The 17,018-nt window shown below is 62.3% G+C and overlaps 17 protein-coding genes across 17 annotated transcripts; 9 read left to right on the top strand and 8 right to left on the bottom strand.

Annotated features, from left to right (window-relative positions):
• Nucleotides 1–15: 15 nt before the first annotated feature.
• On the top strand, nucleotides 16–615 carry MRET_1199 (translation machinery-associated protein 22; the record flags this gene model as incomplete). Its single annotated transcript, XM_027627826.1, has 1 exon — nucleotides 16–615. The coding sequence occupies one exon, from the start codon at nucleotides 16–18 to the stop codon at nucleotides 613–615; it is 600 nt and encodes a 199-aa protein (XP_027483643.1).
• MRET_1200 (COMPASS component BRE2) lies at nucleotides 616–1,932 on the bottom strand (the record flags this gene model as incomplete). The annotated part of the gene is made up of 1 exon (XM_027627827.1): nucleotides 616–1,932. The coding sequence occupies one exon, from the start codon at nucleotides 1,930–1,932 to the stop codon at nucleotides 616–618; it is 1,317 nt and encodes a 438-aa protein (XP_027483321.1).
• A 31-nt stretch (nucleotides 1,933–1,963) lies between these two features.
• MRET_1201 (maintenance of mitochondrial morphology protein 1) lies at nucleotides 1,964–2,884 on the top strand (the record flags this gene model as incomplete). Its single annotated transcript, XM_027627828.1, has 1 exon — nucleotides 1,964–2,884. The coding sequence occupies one exon, from the start codon at nucleotides 1,964–1,966 to the stop codon at nucleotides 2,882–2,884; it is 921 nt and encodes a 306-aa protein (XP_027483322.1).
• MRET_1202 (DnaJ chaperone Caj1) lies at nucleotides 2,877–3,428 on the bottom strand (the record flags this gene model as incomplete). Its single annotated transcript, XM_027627829.1, has 1 exon — nucleotides 2,877–3,428. One exon carries the CDS (start codon nucleotides 3,426–3,428, stop codon nucleotides 2,877–2,879), a length of 552 nt encoding a protein of 183 aa, XP_027483323.1.
• A 42-nt stretch (nucleotides 3,429–3,470) lies between these two features.
• MRET_1203 (NADPH-dependent beta-ketoacyl reductase) lies at nucleotides 3,471–4,399 on the top strand (the record flags this gene model as incomplete). Its single annotated transcript, XM_027627830.1, has 3 exons — nucleotides 3,471–3,542; nucleotides 3,569–3,608; nucleotides 3,633–4,399. The coding sequence occupies 3 exons, from the start codon at nucleotides 3,471–3,473 to the stop codon at nucleotides 4,397–4,399; spliced, it is 879 nt and encodes a 292-aa protein (XP_027483324.1).
• On the bottom strand, nucleotides 4,396–4,736 carry MRET_1204 (complex 1 protein (LYR family); the record flags this gene model as incomplete). The annotated part of the gene is made up of 4 exons (XM_027627831.1): nucleotides 4,396–4,414; nucleotides 4,440–4,479; nucleotides 4,504–4,512; nucleotides 4,541–4,736. 4 exons carry the CDS (start codon nucleotides 4,734–4,736, stop codon nucleotides 4,396–4,398), a joined length of 264 nt encoding a protein of 87 aa, XP_027483325.1.
• Nucleotides 4,737–4,836: 100 nt separating this feature from the next.
• On the top strand, nucleotides 4,837–5,748 carry MRET_1205 (zinc finger protein, C2H2 type; the record flags this gene model as incomplete). Its single annotated transcript, XM_027627832.1, has 1 exon — nucleotides 4,837–5,748. The coding sequence occupies one exon, from the start codon at nucleotides 4,837–4,839 to the stop codon at nucleotides 5,746–5,748; it is 912 nt and encodes a 303-aa protein (XP_027483326.1).
• Nucleotides 5,749–5,764: 16 nt separating this feature from the next.
• On the bottom strand, nucleotides 5,765–6,730 carry MRET_1206 (phosphopantothenate---cysteine ligase (ATP); the record flags this gene model as incomplete). Its single annotated transcript, XM_027627833.1, has 1 exon — nucleotides 5,765–6,730. The coding sequence occupies one exon, from the start codon at nucleotides 6,728–6,730 to the stop codon at nucleotides 5,765–5,767; it is 966 nt and encodes a 321-aa protein (XP_027483327.1).
• Nucleotides 6,731–6,864: 134 nt separating this feature from the next.
• On the top strand, nucleotides 6,865–8,364 carry MRET_1207 (DNA methyltransferase 1-associated protein 1; the record flags this gene model as incomplete). The annotated part of the gene is made up of 1 exon (XM_027627834.1): nucleotides 6,865–8,364. The coding sequence occupies one exon, from the start codon at nucleotides 6,865–6,867 to the stop codon at nucleotides 8,362–8,364; it is 1,500 nt and encodes a 499-aa protein (XP_027483328.1).
• A 21-nt stretch (nucleotides 8,365–8,385) lies between these two features.
• On the top strand, nucleotides 8,386–8,595 carry MRET_1208 (uncharacterized protein; the record flags this gene model as incomplete). Its single annotated transcript, XM_027627835.1, has 1 exon — nucleotides 8,386–8,595. The coding sequence occupies one exon, from the start codon at nucleotides 8,386–8,388 to the stop codon at nucleotides 8,593–8,595; it is 210 nt and encodes a 69-aa protein (XP_027483319.1).
• MRET_1209 (galactokinase) lies at nucleotides 8,590–10,212 on the bottom strand (the record flags this gene model as incomplete). Its single annotated transcript, XM_027627836.1, has 2 exons — nucleotides 8,590–10,018; nucleotides 10,046–10,212. The coding sequence occupies 2 exons, from the start codon at nucleotides 10,210–10,212 to the stop codon at nucleotides 8,590–8,592; spliced, it is 1,596 nt and encodes a 531-aa protein (XP_027483320.1).
• A 120-nt stretch (nucleotides 10,213–10,332) lies between these two features.
• Nucleotides 10,333–11,061, top strand: MRET_1210 (GINS complex subunit 4; the record flags this gene model as incomplete). Its single annotated transcript, XM_027627837.1, has 1 exon — nucleotides 10,333–11,061. One exon carries the CDS (start codon nucleotides 10,333–10,335, stop codon nucleotides 11,059–11,061), a length of 729 nt encoding a protein of 242 aa, XP_027483273.1.
• A 6-nt stretch (nucleotides 11,062–11,067) lies between these two features.
• MRET_1211 (putative DNA replication factor C complex subunit Ctf8) lies at nucleotides 11,068–11,676 on the bottom strand (the record flags this gene model as incomplete). The annotated part of the gene is made up of 1 exon (XM_027627838.1): nucleotides 11,068–11,676. The coding sequence occupies one exon, from the start codon at nucleotides 11,674–11,676 to the stop codon at nucleotides 11,068–11,070; it is 609 nt and encodes a 202-aa protein (XP_027483272.1).
• Nucleotides 11,677–11,812: 136 nt separating this feature from the next.
• MRET_1212 (GATA zinc finger) lies at nucleotides 11,813–13,027 on the top strand (the record flags this gene model as incomplete). Its single annotated transcript, XM_027627839.1, has 1 exon — nucleotides 11,813–13,027. The coding sequence occupies one exon, from the start codon at nucleotides 11,813–11,815 to the stop codon at nucleotides 13,025–13,027; it is 1,215 nt and encodes a 404-aa protein (XP_027483271.1).
• A 403-nt stretch (nucleotides 13,028–13,430) lies between these two features.
• Nucleotides 13,431–13,801, bottom strand: MRET_1213 (transcription initiation factor TFIIA small subunit; the record flags this gene model as incomplete). Its single annotated transcript, XM_027627840.1, has 2 exons — nucleotides 13,431–13,725; nucleotides 13,755–13,801. The coding sequence occupies 2 exons, from the start codon at nucleotides 13,799–13,801 to the stop codon at nucleotides 13,431–13,433; spliced, it is 342 nt and encodes a 113-aa protein (XP_027483270.1).
• Nucleotides 13,802–13,885: 84 nt separating this feature from the next.
• MRET_1214 (centrin-3) lies at nucleotides 13,886–14,491 on the bottom strand (the record flags this gene model as incomplete). The annotated part of the gene is made up of 3 exons (XM_027627841.1): nucleotides 13,886–13,973; nucleotides 13,999–14,146; nucleotides 14,173–14,491. 3 exons carry the CDS (start codon nucleotides 14,489–14,491, stop codon nucleotides 13,886–13,888), a joined length of 555 nt encoding a protein of 184 aa, XP_027483269.1.
• A 188-nt stretch (nucleotides 14,492–14,679) lies between these two features.
• Nucleotides 14,680–16,872, top strand: MRET_1215 (uncharacterized protein; the record flags this gene model as incomplete). The annotated part of the gene is made up of 1 exon (XM_027627842.1): nucleotides 14,680–16,872. One exon carries the CDS (start codon nucleotides 14,680–14,682, stop codon nucleotides 16,870–16,872), a length of 2,193 nt encoding a protein of 730 aa, XP_027483268.1.
• Between the last annotated feature and the right edge of the window lie 146 nt (nucleotides 16,873–17,018).

The raw sequence follows: 17,018 nt of genomic DNA on the forward strand, positions 1-17,018 counted from the left end.
GTCGTTCTTGCCACCATGAGCGCTGACGTCGCTGTGCCGATGCCGGCGCGGTCGGTGAGGTACTGCGAGATCTGCTCGTTCCCATACGAATACTGTGAATATGGCTCGTCGCTGTCGAAGTGCAAGGCGAATCTGGAGCTCAAAGATGCCGAGCTGTATGCGCGACTGTACTCGGACGCCGCGCTCGAAGACAAACTCAAGTCGCTCACGACCGAGCAGGCCGAGTCGCTAGAGCGCGAGAGTGCGAAGAAGGAGCGCAAGGCGCAGGCGAAAGCGGAAAAGGAGCGCGCCCAACTCGCCTCGTCCAAGATCGTGCTGTCGCGCATCGCGCGCACGAAGCGCAAGGTCATTACGTGTGTGCATGGCCTGCATCAATTCTCGCCGCCGCTGCCAGCGCTCAAGGTGATCGCCAAGGGCCTGAGCTCGAGCTTCGCCACAGGCGCGTCTGTGACGCAGAGCACGCAGCACCCGGGCATCGACGAAATTCATATCCAGGGCGACGTGGTCGAGGACGTGCGCGCCCTGATCGCCGAGCGCAAAAAGCCCTTTGACCAGATGCCGAGTGAGCAGGACGGCGGTGTGCTGACCAAGAACATCGTGTTGGAGAGCAAGTAACTATGTAGCGCGATCGTCCGCCTCGTCCAGCTCCCATGCCTCCTGACACACCTCGGCGTACCTGTCGGCGAGCGGCCGCCATGGCGGCGCTGGGTGCTGGCGTGTGCATGACACGCCCGGGGCTGTGCCCGCACGCCACAGCCGGTCCTCGAGATCGGGCGGCGGAGGATGCACGAAATCGGACGCGATGATGCGCACGCGCGCGCCGCCGTACATGGATGCCATGCAGTAGTAGCCAAGCATGCCGTCGTCCAGTGCATTCTGGCGGCTTTTCAAGATCGCACTGACACTCGCGTGCGCGGACACTTCGTGCTGGCGCTTTTTGTGCGTGCGCAGCGGTCGGTAGTCGTACAGGTTCGCGAAGGCCATGCCTTGTGGCTCGCCGTTGACGACAAAGCCGATGCAGCTATCGTGCAGCGTCGGCAAGGGACGCACGTGTGCAGGCTGGGGCGTCCATATCGTGCCGCTGCGGCGCTGCTCGTCCATCAGCGCCTCCATCTCGCGAGACGGCGCGTACTCGAGGCTCTCAAAGTAGAGCTGGCCCTTGTACCGGATCGGTATGCGCTTCTGCGCGATGCCATGCTCGGTGCCGGGAGGTGGCGGCACATGCGCCTCCGGCAGGCGGATGTACATGCCCACCACGTCGCCTGGGCCAAACGCGCGGCCGTAGGGCACGAGTCGAGACTGCGTCACGCATGCTCCGTTCTGATCCCGTACGCCATAGCTGTACGCATCCCAGCCCACAGGCGCATTCAGGGATGCTTCACGCCGTGCCCAGCCGAGGCGCACATGCGGTCCGTCGCGCATCGGCACGGCCGGCGCACTCGATGCGTCGGGCGGCAGCACCTGCATCTCGACGTACCAGGCGCCGTGCCGCACACCGACGTTCGCACGCGCGCTGCGATACCCCTTGTCCGTGCCCACGATCGATGCGTCCTGACTGATGCGGGTAAAGGCACTGCGGTCCTGCCACGACCAATGCACGCAGGCCGGCGCCACGTCGAGCGTATGGTACACGGTGCGTGGAAGGCGGTGCGCGGCAGGTCCAGCTGCCACGTACCGCCACCCATTCTTGTTCATCGGCACATTCGGGACCGTGCCCAACGAGCCCGCGCCGGCGGCGCTGTGGGGCACCCACCACGGCATGGGTGCCGTGTCTTCGGCGTCATCGTCCTGCGGCGGCGGCGCTCGGAAGCCCGGCGGCACTCGGTGCGAAGGGCGCACATCCTGCGCAGGCGCATGAAGCGGCGTAGGAGCCTCGTGCGCGAGGCCCAAGTCGGTCCGCGGCGCCGGTGCCTCGATCGAAACCGGCAGCATCGCGGAAGGAACCAGCTTCTCCACCTGCCTCATGACGTCGACTTCGGCTTGGATGCCGTCGCTGGCGTTTACGCAGGGATTCATGGCGGGGCAAGCTGTGCTCCTGTGCCTGTTCCTGTGCCTGTTTCGATACTGCTTCATGACGTCGGCGCCCAGCTCGCGCGCTCGGCGCCAGGCTGAGATGGCGCAGCGACTCCATACGCTGCACACGTCGCTGGAGGCGCGCAGCGCACCGCCCACGTACGCGCGCGTGCCGTACGAGCAGGGCGTGCAGGCGTGCATCGATGACCTGATGGCGCAAGTCGAATACGATGCCGCAGAACCCGAGTCTCTCGGCTGGCTCAATGTCCTCGTGGCGCAGCTGCTCATGACCTACCGCTCCTACATCCTGCGTACGGGCGCCTGTATACCCTCTGACGAGCTGCCGTCGTCAGCCACGGCCGAGAAGGCCGCCGCGAGACTCGTGTTTGAGCGGATCCTGAATGAGGCGTTGCAGAGCCGCACGATGCACATCCTCGATCCACTGACCGTGACGGACATTGACATCGGCTGCCGGTACCCGCGCTGCTCGCACGCCCGCGTCCGGAGCGCGGGGACGATCGAAGTCGACATCGAGTACGTCGACGCCCTCACGCTTGGCATCGATACCCGCCTGTGGCTGCATGTGCCGCACTACCGCTTCGGCGCCCTCGACGCTGCCATGTGTCTGCGCATCGAGCGCTTCGCCGGGACACTGGCCATCGAGATCACAGAGACGGACGTACGCGTGTACCTACACCCTGGCTTCGTGCTCGACGCGCATCTGTCGAGCGTCTTTGGCTCGAAAAGCAAACTGCAGGACGTGCCGAAAATCGAGGACATCGTCCTCGCACGGCTCCATCAGTGGATCAAGCACCGGCTCGTGTGGCCGCATGCATGGCACATCCCGCTGCCGGGCGTAGCAGCTACATAGACGCGAGGACTTTGGCCGCTACGGCTCGCAACACGCTCGCACGCGCCTCCAGAGGCAGCGACAAGAACACCTGGCTCACCGGCTGGCCCTTGGCATCCCGAATCGCACCGAGTCCGTGGCCCAGTACGGCGCCACCTATCGCACCAGGCAGATTGGCCACAATGTAGCCGAGCACCGCGCCCGACACCGCGCCGGACGTGCGCCATACCGACGTCTGGCGCTCCATCTCCGGCCGCAGTAGGTCAGCCCACACATCCGCAAACTGGCGGTCCGCGGCAGGGCGCGTATCCCCCGCATCGAAATAGGTCTGTCCACGCGCCCGCGCCGCATCGTACTCGGCCCGCCGCGCCGCATCTGACAGGATGTAGTACGCATCCGCCACGCTCTGGAATCGCTCCGTCCACGCACGCTTCTCCTCCGGTGTCGCATCGGGGTATCGATCGGGATGGCATTGCAATGACGCGCGCTGATACGCCTTCTTGATCTCGGCCCCCGACGCTCGGGCCTCTAGGCCCAGCACCGCATAATAATCGGGCAACGTCATGGACGTGGAGGCACAGCTGCTGGCCGCGTGTCCTTCGCCACCATGCCGCGGGATGCAGCCCCTGACGTCATGCCCGACATGAGCCTCTCGGCGCTCTTTGGCGTGCGTGGAAAGGTACGTGCAGCCGCACTCACCAGCAGATCGCGCTCGTGACGGGCGGTGCGTCAGGCCTAGGAAAAAGTACGTGCGCACACTAACCGGTAGTGATGACAGCGGCGCTGGTCCAAAACGGTGCGCGTGTCTACATTGCGTCGCGCAAGCTCCACGATCTCGAAAGCGTCGCCGCATCGATGAACGAGACGGCTCGAGGCGGTCCGTGGCCTGCAGGCACGGCCTGCATCCCTCTCCAAGCCGACTTGAGCTCCAAGGCCGGCTGCGATGCGCTCGCTGCCGAGCTCGCGCGGCATACGTCGCGTCTCGATATTCTCGTCAACAACTCGGGCCTCACATGGGGCGGTCCACGCGACGACTTTCCCGAGGACAAGGGCTGGGACAAGGTGTTCCACCTGAACGTCAAGAGCCAGTTCTACCTGACGGTGGCCCTGATCCCACTTCTCGAGCAGGGCAAGAGCAACACGCATCATGCCTCCGTGGTCAACATCGCGTCTACGGCGGCTATGATGCCCCAGGCCAGTGGCGCTCTGTCGCAACCTGGCTCGGGCACGTACAGCTACCAGCCGTCCAAGGCCGCCTCCGTGCATCTGTCGCGCATGCTCGCGGTAGACCTCGCTGAGCAGCATATTCACGTGAATGCGATTTGTCCCGGCGTATTCCCCAGTCGCATGACGGCATGGAGTCTCGGAGAGTTTGGCGAGGCGCTCGAGGCCGGACAGCCCACCGGGAGGATCGGCACGCCCGAGGACATAGGCGGCCTGCTTCTCTTCCTTGTGAGTCGCGCAGGAAGCCACGTTACAGGCGCGGCGATTCCCCTCGACGGTGGTCAGCTCGTCCAGTTCTATCCGCGGCTCTAATCGTCTTGTACATAGCTGTACATAAGTGGGCACCACGTACCGACGACGCAATGTGCGATACTTTTTCAACATGTACAGAGCTCTCGTCAGCGAATTTCACATACTTTCCGTCTCTAGCACGTCAGCCGTCGCACCACATACCTTTCTTGACGAATTGGCCGAGCGCATGCAGCTTCTCAATCTGCGCTGGATCGGTGAGATGCGCATTCTTTCGGAACGCCGAGCGGAGCTTTGGGATAAAATGGTAGTTCGGGTCAGGATAGTCGCGCCCAAGACGATGCAGCTCCTTATAGAGCCCTATCGCTCGCGCACGCAAAGCATGTCCGCGTGGTAGCATGCGAAGCGGCGTGGGGGCGAAACGCTTACGTCATATACGTCTCGCTTGGCCTGCCCACACCCGGGGCAGAGGCAGGCACCAGCTTTTTCTTTTTGCCGCGATGGACGACGACGGGCTGGCCGCGCCCCCGTGGGCGACAAAGCCCCTCGATGAGATTTCGACGTCCGAGTCTGAGACAGAGATGGACGAGGAGCATGCCGATGAGGCAAGCGCACGGCCGTCCACGGACCCGCCAGAGCCTGCGCCAGAGGTGCGGTGCATGTGGGAGGACTGTGGCGAGGTGTTTACGGATCTACAGCCCTTTATTGCTCATCTGCATTCGTTTCATATCGGCATTAACAAGTCGCGTTATGCATGTGAGTGGACGGGATGCCCACGAAAAGGCAAGAGCCAAACGTCGCGCTTTGCCTTGTTGAGTCACTTGCGCAGCCATACGGGCGAAAAGCCGTTCACATGCCCCCGGCCGGAATGCGACAAGTCGTTTACACGGTCGGACGCGCTGGCGAAGCACATGCGCGTGCAGCACAATATGCCCACGACCAGCCAGGGCCGCTCGAACGGCGCCGATGGCGACGAGTCGCGTGACGGCGCGATGGCCGACGATATGGCCGATGTCGCCGAGTACGAGCGCCGCCTGCAGGAGGCTGAGACGTCCTATGTGCTGATCGCTCAGCGCGCGGCGGACAATAGCCGATACCTGCTGCCGGCGCAGGAAGCCAGCGAGCTGGAAAAAATGGCCATGTACCTCCCGCCTGGAGACAAGAAGGACGACGATGACGACGACGAAGACATCGACCTGTCGTCGCCGCCTCACGCCGCGCCAAAGCCATACCTTGTCGCCAAAGCCAAGTGGCGATACCTGTCGCAGCGGCGCGACGCGTGGCTCCGGGAGGTACAGACTCTCCAGGAAGAAGAGACGGAGCTGCTGAAAAGCTGTCGCGACGCTCTCGATCAGCTACTGCACAACGCGTACGGAGATGATGCGGCGCGTGTCATTACCCATAGTCATTGATACCTAATGTACATCCTCATACGGCATGAATCCATGCATGCTGTCGCTGCGCCAGCATTCGCACAATATCTCGCTCAATTTCGTGCTCGGCATCTTGTGGCAGCTGGATCCATGCGTGCTCAAACGACGCCGTGTCCTGCTGCTTCGTACGGGACGTGTGCTCCACCAAGACGACCTCCCACTTGCGGCGTTGCAGCTGGTTGCCGATCACCAGCTGGTGACCATAGTGGCGGAGCGAGCGTTCCGCCTTGGGAATCACGAGCGATTCGTCCGTCTCAAGTTTGAAGCTGACCACATACGCATGTGGAAGCCATTCGCGCACAAGGACACCGAGGACTTTGGGTACCTGCTGGAGCTCGATCGTGAGCGCACCGTCCGACGACTGGATCTTGTGCTCTGACATGCGCTCGGGCGGCAAAAAGTAGTCGCTCACGGCCGCAGCGAGGTACAGCATCGCATGCCGACCCAAAGGGGCTAGGATATGGCAAATGTGTCGCAGCAGAAACAGGTACTCGACCACAGTCACGAACGACACCGTCAACAGGCGCTTGTTCCGCTTCGCATCATGGTAGGCATGCAAGGTCGGGAGCAAATGGGCTACGTGGTCCCTGCTCACCCGCACCGAATCGTCGTTCGCGACCGGCTCCTCAAGTAGGTCGAAGAGCGGATTCGTCGTGTGACTGTACAAGCGTGTAAAAGGGAATTGGCTGTGCTGCCGCGACAGAAAAAGAACCGCATAGCCCTGCTGCAGAAAGTACTCGGCAGACGCTGCGCCACGCGTGCCCGCCGAAAAATTGTCCAAGAACCGCACCATGTTCTTCTCCAGCGGCACCGTCGTTCCGCCACTCGTCACAAGCACGACCTTATGCCCCGCCTGACGATGCGTTTCAACAAACGCTTGCACACTCTCTGTAATGTCCTGGACGTGCGGCGGCTCATCAAACTCGCGATAAAACTCCTCGGGCGTCCAAGCGCGGCGCATCAGAGGCCCGACACCGGCCCCCCGCTCGCTCCCCAAGCCACGCAACCCGTCACGTGATCGAAGCGCGGCGAGTTGCCACGCTCCGCGTGCCGCTTTGATCGACGACGATGAGCTCGAGCGACGTGCGGGATATCATGTCGCTGCCGGCGCGCGCGGCGGGTGAACCGAGTCGCGCGCAGGCGCCTGCGTCGAGAGCGCCGCCGACGCTGCCTGGCGACGCGCGGCCGAAGCAGCGCCCGGAGGGCATGTCCCGTGAACTCTACGCGCTGCTGGGCCCTAACGCGCCGAGTCTGGTCATGTCGGGCATGGCGGCACCGGATGAGCAGGCTACTGCGCTGCCATTTCAGCCGAAGTTTCAGCGCAAGTCGTTGGCGTCCGTGCGCAAGTGGGCTTGGACGCCTTTCCGGAATCCGGCTCGGGACGACACGCCGTCGATGAGCGGCGAGCCTAGTGCAGACGATGCCATGCTGACCGACGCACCAGCACGTCGCGGCCTTGTGCTGCATCACTGGAAACCTGTGCCTGTGGGTGGTGGCGTCGACGACGAGGCGGACGACGACATTGCGCTGGACGATGCATGGGCGCCCTTCAATACAAGCTCGCAAGTGTTTCACTACACGACCGACGAATATACCCAGCACTTGCAGGATGCCGACTGGACGCGCGAAGAAACAGACTACTTGATAGAGATGTGCGATGCCTACGACTTGCGGTTTATTGTCATTGCCGACAGGTACGAGTGGCCCGGCAAGCAGCGCTCGATGGAAGACCTGAAAGCACGATACTATACCATTTGTCGACGCCTGCTTCGCGAGCGGATCAGCAACGAGGACATCGAGACGCGCCACAACCAGCTGCAGACGTATGCTTATGACAGGCAGCAGGAGACGGAGCGGAAACGGGCGGTGCAGAAACTCTTTTCACGCACACCCGAGCAGCTCGCGGAAGAGGAGGCGTTGTACGTGGAAGCACGGCGCCTAGAGCAGAATGAGGCCAAGTTTGCGAAGGAGCGGGCGGATCTGCTCCGTTTGCTCGGCAGCTTTGACGACGTGCCCACCTGCTCGCCCGCGACGGTGGCCGCTGTCGGCGCGGGCCTCATCTGGCCCGGCTCTGGATACCAGGATGCTCCTGCGGAAGACAAGAAAGCGAAGCGTCGTCGTACAGATGCAGCTGCGTCGCCGTCCAAATCCAAGAGCGATGCTAAGCAGGCGCTCTTTGATGCGCAGCACTTGATCACGCGCTTCTCCACGAGCGGTCCAGAAGTGCTCCGGACGCCGTACCCCCACCTGATGGGCACGCCGTCGGCCTCGCCGCCCGTCGTCCAGAGCGCGGCCGGGACCAAGTCAGAAAGCTCCGCGCACCACGGAGCCTACCTGCGGTCCACGCGCATGCTGACGTTCCGCCCGAATCAGTACGCTCGTATGCTTCAGGCATTGGCTGAGCTGCATCCGCCGATCGGTGCGCGCCTCGTCTTTCCCACCGCTACGAACGTTGAAAAGTGGGAGACGCTCTTGGGCGCCGTCGCTGGCGACCTCGAGGTCAAAAAGCAGTTGGATCGCGTCGAGGCCGAGTACCAGGTTGTGCAGGCGCGGCTGGCGGCCGCCGAGGCTGGGGAGCAGCCTCCTGCGTCATGACGGTCGGCGGCTCTTGCTGTAATGGCGTTCTCTCCCCGCGCTCACCGCAGGCGTACGCGGGCGGCCGGCGCGCTGCTGGGCGGCGGAGCCTCGACGTCGTCGTCAGAGACGGCGAACTCGAGCGCCGGCCGCTTGGGCTTGACGCGCCTGCTCGCTGCGCTCGTCCAGCAGGTACACGAGAGGCTCATCGTCGCCTGTGAGAGGGGCTCGTGTACGACTAGGGCACTATAAGAAACTGACGCAGGCACCTTCGCCAGGGCACGTCACAAACATGGCATCATTGAGCATATGTTCGGTCATGTAGCCAAACTTGATCGAGTAGTACAACTCCTTGAACAGGTCCATGAGGGTCGAAACCTGGTCGCGGTGCACCAGGTGGATAGCACAGCCGCCCCAGCCGGCGCCAGTGAGGCGGGAACCGAGCGAGCCGTGCTGACGGGCGATGTGCACGACAAGATTCAGCTCGGGGGAGCTGCAGTCGTAGTCGCTACACAGGCTCTCGTGACTCGCGTTCATAATCGCTCCCAAGCGGCGCGCTACGCGATGCGGATCAAAGTGCGGCGGGCCGTGTGCGTGATCAGCGTGCGCACGCTGGAGCACGGCATGGAATTGGAGCACACGCAGTGCTTCGGAGTATACGTGGAAGGCGCGCGCGTGCAAGAAGAACTCGGAGGCGTGGACGCGAAAGTCTTTCAAGAAGTGGTGGTCAAATTCGTCGCCGTGTAGGCCGACCAAGTCCTCGACCTCTTGGCGCGAAAGGCCGCGGCGCGGGATGTGGTGCTCGACAATGTTCAGCATGGCCTGGAGATGCCCGGCGTCGAGACCCAAGTCGTTGCATGCATGGCGCACGTCGTCAAACTCGTGCACAATCTTGTCCCACTCACCCGTGTGTCCTGCCCAGAACGTGTCGGAGACCGAGCGCAGTGTGTCGCGGAACTGGATCGGGATATCTGACTTGGTCTGGAGCACACGCTTCAGCACAGCAGCGGCGAGGCGTGTCTCCACGACGCGCAAATTGTAGCGCTCGGGAGCCGTGGCCTTCTTGTCGGACTTGATCATCGTGTTGGTCACGAGAAACACGTACTGGTGGCCCAGCGGTAGCTCGATCGGCGACACGTGAAGCGTGGGAGCAAACGACACGAACAGGGCCTTGTCGCGCTGGCCAAACACGGACACGGCCTGGTCCATGCCACCCGAGTGGACGCCGACGAGACGCTCGCTGTGGCATGCCACGTCGGCTATGACCTTGCGTGGGACCACATGCAGCGCCTTCAGCGCGGTCAAAATCACGATCGAGCTGCATGTCGTCATGGCGGCACTCGAGCTCAGACTGCTCTCGGGCGGCACCGTGCCGTCGACCAGCACCTTGATCGTGCCGTGCGCATTTTGGCGCACCTCAGGTGGCAGGACGGACTGCAGGCCAAGGAGGACGACCTTGAAGTAGTTGGCCCAGCGCTTGCTGCCGAAGTGCACGAGCTCGATCGAGTGCGGGTCCGTCATATCGCACTCAAACGTCGAATGCGCAAAATGCGTGATCGCATTATGCAGTTCGCAGCGAAGACGTGGCGTCGAAGCAGGCTCAAACGACGTGGCCATCAGGATATCTTTCTCAATCGCCATGGGCATCACGTTGTAGCCAACATAGTCAATGTGCCTGGGGCGTTACTGTGCTGATACGTACTCGCCAATCAAGTTGAGTCGGCCTGGCGCACGAGCCACAAATTGGGGCTGGTGGTGAAAGATGTGCGTGAAATGCTCGACGACAGAGCGCCATCGAGCCTGCTCGCCCGGGAGCGTATGCGGCGAGTATATCTCGTCCAGGGCACGCGTAGGTATGCTGTCTGTCATGACAAAGTCGAAATCGTGGCGAGTCGAGCAGCGCCGCCGGTGCCCAGTGGCGCGTCTCCACTCGGGCCCACCGGACCGAGACCCGACGCAGGCGCCGAGCCTGTTCTTCTTGCACGCGGCATGTCACATGCCGCCGCCGCCAAATATGTGTGGCACGAAGACGATGAGCCGCCGCCGGTGAGCTCGAGCGTGGTGCCGGATGAGGACGTCGCGCATGTGGCAGATCCGAGGCCAGCTATTGTGCGCCTTACGCATGCATGGCTCAATGAGCGTGGCACACCCGAGCTCCAGCCATGGCCCGCCGATGCCTTTGATGCGGTGATGGACCAGTTGCAGCATCAGCAGGCTATTCTTGACTCGCTCATGACGGATACGTCGACGTCGGAAGAGGAACATTTCCGGCTCAATCTCGTGCAGCTGGACGCTGATCGAGCGAAATGGCTCGTACGCTCGTTTCTGCGCGCGCGTCTCGTCAAGCTGGAGACGTACGCGCCGTACCTGGCCTCGCAGCCATCTGAGCAGGTGCGCCTGTCGGATCTCGAGCTGGGCTACGTCAAGCGGTATGAACAGCTCATGTCGGAGCACATGCAGTCGGCTGTGTTGCAGTATTTGCCGGAGCCCATGCGCGGGATGGACGATCCGCCCCCCGGCGGTGCCTCGGGCGCCCCTGGCGGCATGGTGACGGCACCACGTCTGGATGCGCCGGTGTTTATATACTGCCGCGACGACGGCGGCTTCCTGACCCTGTCAGAGGACGAAAAAGTCGCGCTACTTCGGGGAAGTATCCACGTCGTGCCGTACCGCGCCGTGCGCACGCTGCTACACCAGGGTCGCGTGGAGCTTTTGTAACGGGTATCATGGTTCTGGCGCACGATCCAATGCAACGATCGGCTCGGGTCGCTGAGAAAATAGCAGTTTGTGACGAATGAGCGTCACAATCGCATACGATGTAGTGGTAGGAAGCGGCATGCCATCGGAAGCGCCCGCGTGTGGCGACGAGAAATCAGCGTATCCATCCAAGAGCGACGTCGGCCGTGCCGGCATCGGACTGCTGGACGCGGGCGCGGCAGCGGAGGATCGCGGCGGCGTGACGAGAGTTTCGCGCGCGCGCTGGCGAGACAGGGTCGGTGAGGCCGTGGGCGACGTCGGCGGAGACGCCGGCTGCCGTGAGCGCGGAGCCGTGCGCTTCTGCAAGACGGCCAGGGGCTTGCGCAGCTTGACGATCGTTCCCTCGAGACGATGATGCGATATTTGTAGAATAGGCTTGTCCTCGCGCCCTGGCGGAAACGTCAGCGTGCCGATCGTTTCGCCACCACGAGGATCACCACCTTCCATTTCCAGCGTGCCTTGCATCTCCACCAGCACCAGCTCACCCGACGGACTGAGGCGCACTAGCGGCGGAGGTACGTGCGACACGTCCACATGCTCCAGTGTCTGCGTGGCACGGTGTATGGGAATCCGCATCCCCAACGCGTGGAGTGGCAGGCCAAGCGGCGCCGTCGCCACGCAGGATGATCACGCTTACCTCAGCCTCGCGGCGGAGGGTCCACCAAGCCCCGCCACCAGCCACCGTAGGACCAAGACACTGGCGCAGGCCGCGATGTCTGTCGGTGTGCCACCGTGCCCCTTCCCTGTCGCGGTCAGCGAGATGGAGCAGCCCGCCATGCACAGACCGATGCTCACGCACCTGGCCCAGCAGCAGGTCGAGAGGACGCGGTGCTACTGGGCCATCTGCCGGTGCAGTCATGATCCAGAGCCCGCGTTCTCCTTCGTATACGTCGATCCGCGAGCCCACAGAAAGGTTGGTTCGGCCTTGTACGGTGCACCCATGCTGCAGTTCGTGCACCCCGACGAACAGCCGCGCGTCATGGACCATATGCGCACGATCATGCAGGACTCGACGCTCTTTGGTCGCGTGATCCAGTGCAGGTATGCTACGCTTACGTCGATGCCCGCCTACCTTCATGGTGTGCATGTGCCGGACTATGACACCGTCGACGTGATCGTATCGCGACTCCATGAGCAGCTCGTTGTGTGTTTCTTCCACGCCACGGAGGACGCGTCCCATGCCTGTGGACTGGCGCCCGGCAGCTTTGAAGCCTTGGAGTGTGAGCGACTGTGGCAAAGCTTGTGGGCCTCATGCCCACCGCCCTGGGGCCCCGCAACTCATGTGTTCCAGATCTTGTCGTCAGACGAGCCGCGCTCCCTGCTGATGAGCTGGCCACCGCCCCACACGTACTATGCGCGTGATTTTGTGCAGCTCGTCAAGGATGCGGCCTTGCCCGAGCATGCTACCTGTATGCATCGGCTGCGTGCATCGCATAGGCTGACTTCGAAGCAAGCTACGTTCTCGGTCACGAGTGTGCTGGTGCCGTGTGCGTCCATCGTGCTGGCATGCTTCCAGATTGCCCAGCAGCAGGCATCGCCGCACGCCGCAGCGTCGTCGCCTTGGTCTGACTTGGAAGCAAGTAGGCAGGTTGATGTGTCTGTTAGCAAGTGCACGAGCTGCGGCAGGACAGACAGCCCGGAATGGCGCCGTGGACCATCAGGACTCAAGACGCTGTGTAATGCATGTGGGCTCCGATACGCTCGCTCGCTGGCGAGTCGACAGCGCCGACATGAGCACGGCTCGATCACTCCATCAGACCTGCAGCATGTGCCCCCCAGTCGCGGCGCAGGCGGCGGCAGTGTGCCGGGCATGCACCGCCGCAGCCGACCGCGATCGCCGTTCGAACCTGCGCAAGACGACGCGGCTCGGCTCTGGCCACCACCGTCGACGCCATCTGCTGAAGAGACCCACATCCCAAGCGCCTGAACGCAAGAGTGCGCACTCCCTCCGGCCACCTCGCATGACGGCGCCCTCGCGCCCCGCACCGTCGCATCCCACGATGGTCGCCACGCTTGCCAGTCACAGGGAAGCGAGTCGCTGGCTGCCTCGAGGCAAGTGTCTTTCATACGTGCGTCGTCCGCGCTGGCATCTCGCCTGCCGATACCCTTTTCGCCGTCGACATGCGGCCACCTTCTCTGGCGCCGACTATGGGCCAGCATCATAGCATATACCAGTCACGCCCACTTGGACACCCGCTACGGAGCTGACCGGACCCACATCGTCGGCCGTGCGCACAATAAACGTCATCGCGCCGGGGCAGACGGCCTAGGCCGAGGAAGCAGCCTCATCAGCGAAGCACACTAAATGCAAAAAGACCTTCTATAGTACATCAACGGTTGCTGCCTTCGCCGAGCTTGCATGCCACGATCTTGGCTTTGTCGACAGAGAGCATCTCGCCGTTGTCGAGCTTGAACATGGCATCTTTGATAATGAACGTCCACACCTCGTCACACAGTCTATAGTTATGCAGGTGACCCTTGACATTGCCTTTCGACTTGACGTTGTGGGCGAGCGTCTCGGAAATCGACTTGTCAAACTGCTCCAGCACCTTCATCGCCAAGATAGGGTTGATGTGTCCAGATTGGATCAGCTCGTCAAGCGCATCTGTGAGCTGGATCCCGATGCTATGTGTGAGCCAATGGCAGCCACATACCTGCTCTGGCGGTAGAACTCATAGTACTGATTCCGCCCAGCCGACATGGCGGTGTGGGACACCGACGTGGCGGCAGGGGCCGAGGCCGCCCTCTTTCCTGTGGAGGTGTGTATCCCAAGTACGCTACGACGCTATGGCTCGTCCATCATGATCTGCAGAAACTCTTGCTCGTCGATTTCGCCGTCCTGATCGAGATCAAACTCGTCGATCATAGCTTGTCTGGTGGTCAGTCGAGTGTACGCACAGTTCCTCGTCGTCCAGGCTCTCGCCCAGCTCCTTGGCCACGCGCTTCAAATTGCGCAAAGAGATTTTGCCCGTATGGTCTTCGTCAAATAGCGCAAATGCGCGCAGAATCTCTTCGCGGGGATCGCGTGCGGCGATGCGCTCCGTCACTGTCGGTCAGACAACGTGTACGCACTCAGTCGGTTAAAGGCTGGCCAGTCCAGCAGGCCCGTGCCACTTGGATCGTTCTCGCGCAAAATATCCAGCACCTCGGCCTTCTTCAAGTCAAAGCCCAGCGCACGCATCGCCACCTTCAGCTCATGGTAGTCAATGGCCCCGTCCTTGTCTGTGTCAAACAGATCAAATGCCTCGCGGATCTCCTGCCGCTGGTCTTCCGACAGCTCAATAGCAGGCGCCGCTGCACGCGCATTCGAGTAGCTGATGCCACTCGTAAGCACCTGTGAGCCTCCGAACGAGGGCGTGCGCCGCGCTCGCACACGCGACAAGTGGCTCATGATCGGGGGTCGCGGAATCGCTCTGGTGTCGACACGCGTCGTCGACCCACGCGTTTGTCGAGGAATTACGCTGTCAGCCAGCCTCCTTTTTTTCTTCGCAAGTTCTTGCATGCATGCCTCGTCCGCGTGCTAGGTGGCATGCGCTGCTGCCGCGGACACGCGTACATGGCGCAAGAACACACACGCACATGCCGAGGCTGGCATGGGTGCCTCCGTCTCTCCGGTGGCTCACGCGGCATGCCGTGCTGCAGGCCCTGCCCCCCACGACCTTTACACGCTACTGGCAGCCGTTCCAGCCACCGCCATCCGAGGCGGACGTGGGCGAGACGACACGCGCATTTATGACCGCCCTAGAAAACCAGGACATCGATGCTTGCTTGGCGATGTTGCGCGCACATACACCCACATACCCTCTCTGGCTCTCGCTATGGACGCTCGTAGCAGAGGGACCCAACCCGATACCCGCCAGCGGCCTGTACGAACGCCTCGACACAGTGTGTTGGCACCTTTGTGAGCTGTACCGCTTTCATCAGTCGGCCTATCCCACTCGCTCGATACCCCCGCAGATGCGCCAGCGCCTCGTATACCTCTTGCTCAAGCGCGCTGAGCGCATCGACGCCACGTTCGTGGCCGAGGCTCGGACACAGCAACGGCGTGCGCAGGCCTCCATCCTGCTCGATGTGGCCGGTGATCTGCACACGCTGGATGGCGAACTGGCCGGGCGCTTGGTGTTTCGTCTCGCGCGCATGCAGGCGATGGACGCACTGGGTCCGTGCCTGACCGCCTACATGACCCACGACGCGCCGCCTCAGGACATGGTGTCTGCTGCCCAGCCGCTAGCTGCGGTACTGGACGAGGCGCTCGCATGGCACGAGCGCACAGGGCAAGAGGCAGCACTCATCCTCGGCGTCGAGGCGATTCGTCTCGCCTTCCTCCGATCCTGGCCCATCAAACATACCCTCGTTCAGCGCTGGCTACGTCAAGCAGGTCCGACGCTAACGCGTCTTTGCCTGGTGCCGCCATCGATACCACGCTTGCCGCTCGCGTACACCGCTCTTCCCCTCGATGAGCTCGTGCGCGACGTACACGCGCTTCAGCCACAGTACATGCATGAACGTGCTGCTGTGGTATTATGTCGTATGAACGATGCTCGTGCGGCCCTGGACCTCGTCGAGACGCGCCGGCCACACATTCCGTTTGACGTGTATGCATCGGCGATCTCGGCGCTCACATGGATGGTCCGCACGCATGTCTCGCCACAGGCGGCGCTGTCGCTGGCTCTGCGCACATTCAAGGCATTGTATGAAGCCGGTATGCATGCTGACGAGCAAATGTACGGCGAGCTGGTTCGCGCATTCGAAAGTCGGATGCACTCGAGACCTGCCGAAACGCGCACCTGGGTCGAGGCGCGCGTGGGTGAACACATACCGTGGACGACGCTGCTGGCATCCTGGACGCGGCACATGATCGCTCATCATGATGTGCCGCTCGTGCGCGCGGATCACTTGAGTCGGCTGCTGCGTCTGCATATTCGATGCCGGCACGGCTGGCTGAGTCGGCAGCTGTATGAGCAGATGCGTGAGCACCATGCATCGATGCTGCCATGCACGTCGCCGACCCTGTTTGGGTGGCTGTTTATGCAGTCCTACTCGCGTCCCACAAGCTTGTCGTTTGCGATGCGCCTGTATCAGGACTGGTGTGCGTCCGGACGTGCATTGCCCCAGGCACATATCGAGCCATATCTGCGCTCGCTGCTAGCTTACGGCATGGCTTCCATGGTGCAACGCGTGGTTAGCGACCAGCGTGCGTATGTGCCGCTACCGACACTGGCCTCCTACGTTGTGCGTGCGCATCTCGCGCACGGCCATGACGAGGCAGCGTTCGCCTGGGCGTCGGACCTGCTCAACACGCCCGAAGAGGCTGTAGATTGGGACGACACATCGCATCCGCCAGTGCCGTCCTTGACGTACTATGCCGTGTGCTTCTACGAAACGAGTCGGTATCCTCAGTACGCCTTGGATCCACATGCGCGACAGCGACTTGATGCTTTGTTCAGCGAGTTCCAGCTGGGTTTGGCGCATGCGATCGCCTCGTCCTGCGTGTGTATGGACACCATCAGCCGGGCGTACTATGGCATGCTGCGTGTCACCCTGCAGGTGCTGGGCGCAGACGGCCCTCCCGCCGATCCACTCCCCCTCCCGGACCGCCAAGCCGCCTGGGACCGCATCCACACTCTCTGGCACGAATGGCACGATCTGAACAGGTCATTGGGACCCACGGCAACAAGTCTACAAGGCGATGTCGACGCACTCTACGCACAATTCCAGCATGTACCACGCCCATCAGCCGCGCATATTGATGGTGGGCAATACGGCGGTTAGTAAGACGTGGCCAATATGTACTTTATCTCGCCCCACTTGTCCCGTCAAAACCTTGTGTAGCATGGCACATGGTTGACTCCTTAGATAGGGCGCATGTATAGACTGACACAAACGCGATGTGAAAACACAGCATTACTCGGGTATGT

Source organism: Malassezia restricta, chromosome II (genome assembly GCF_003290485.1).
Source record: "Malassezia restricta chromosome II, complete sequence".
NCBI classification, from domain to species: domain Eukaryota; kingdom Fungi; phylum Basidiomycota; class Malasseziomycetes; order Malasseziales; family Malasseziaceae; genus Malassezia; species Malassezia restricta.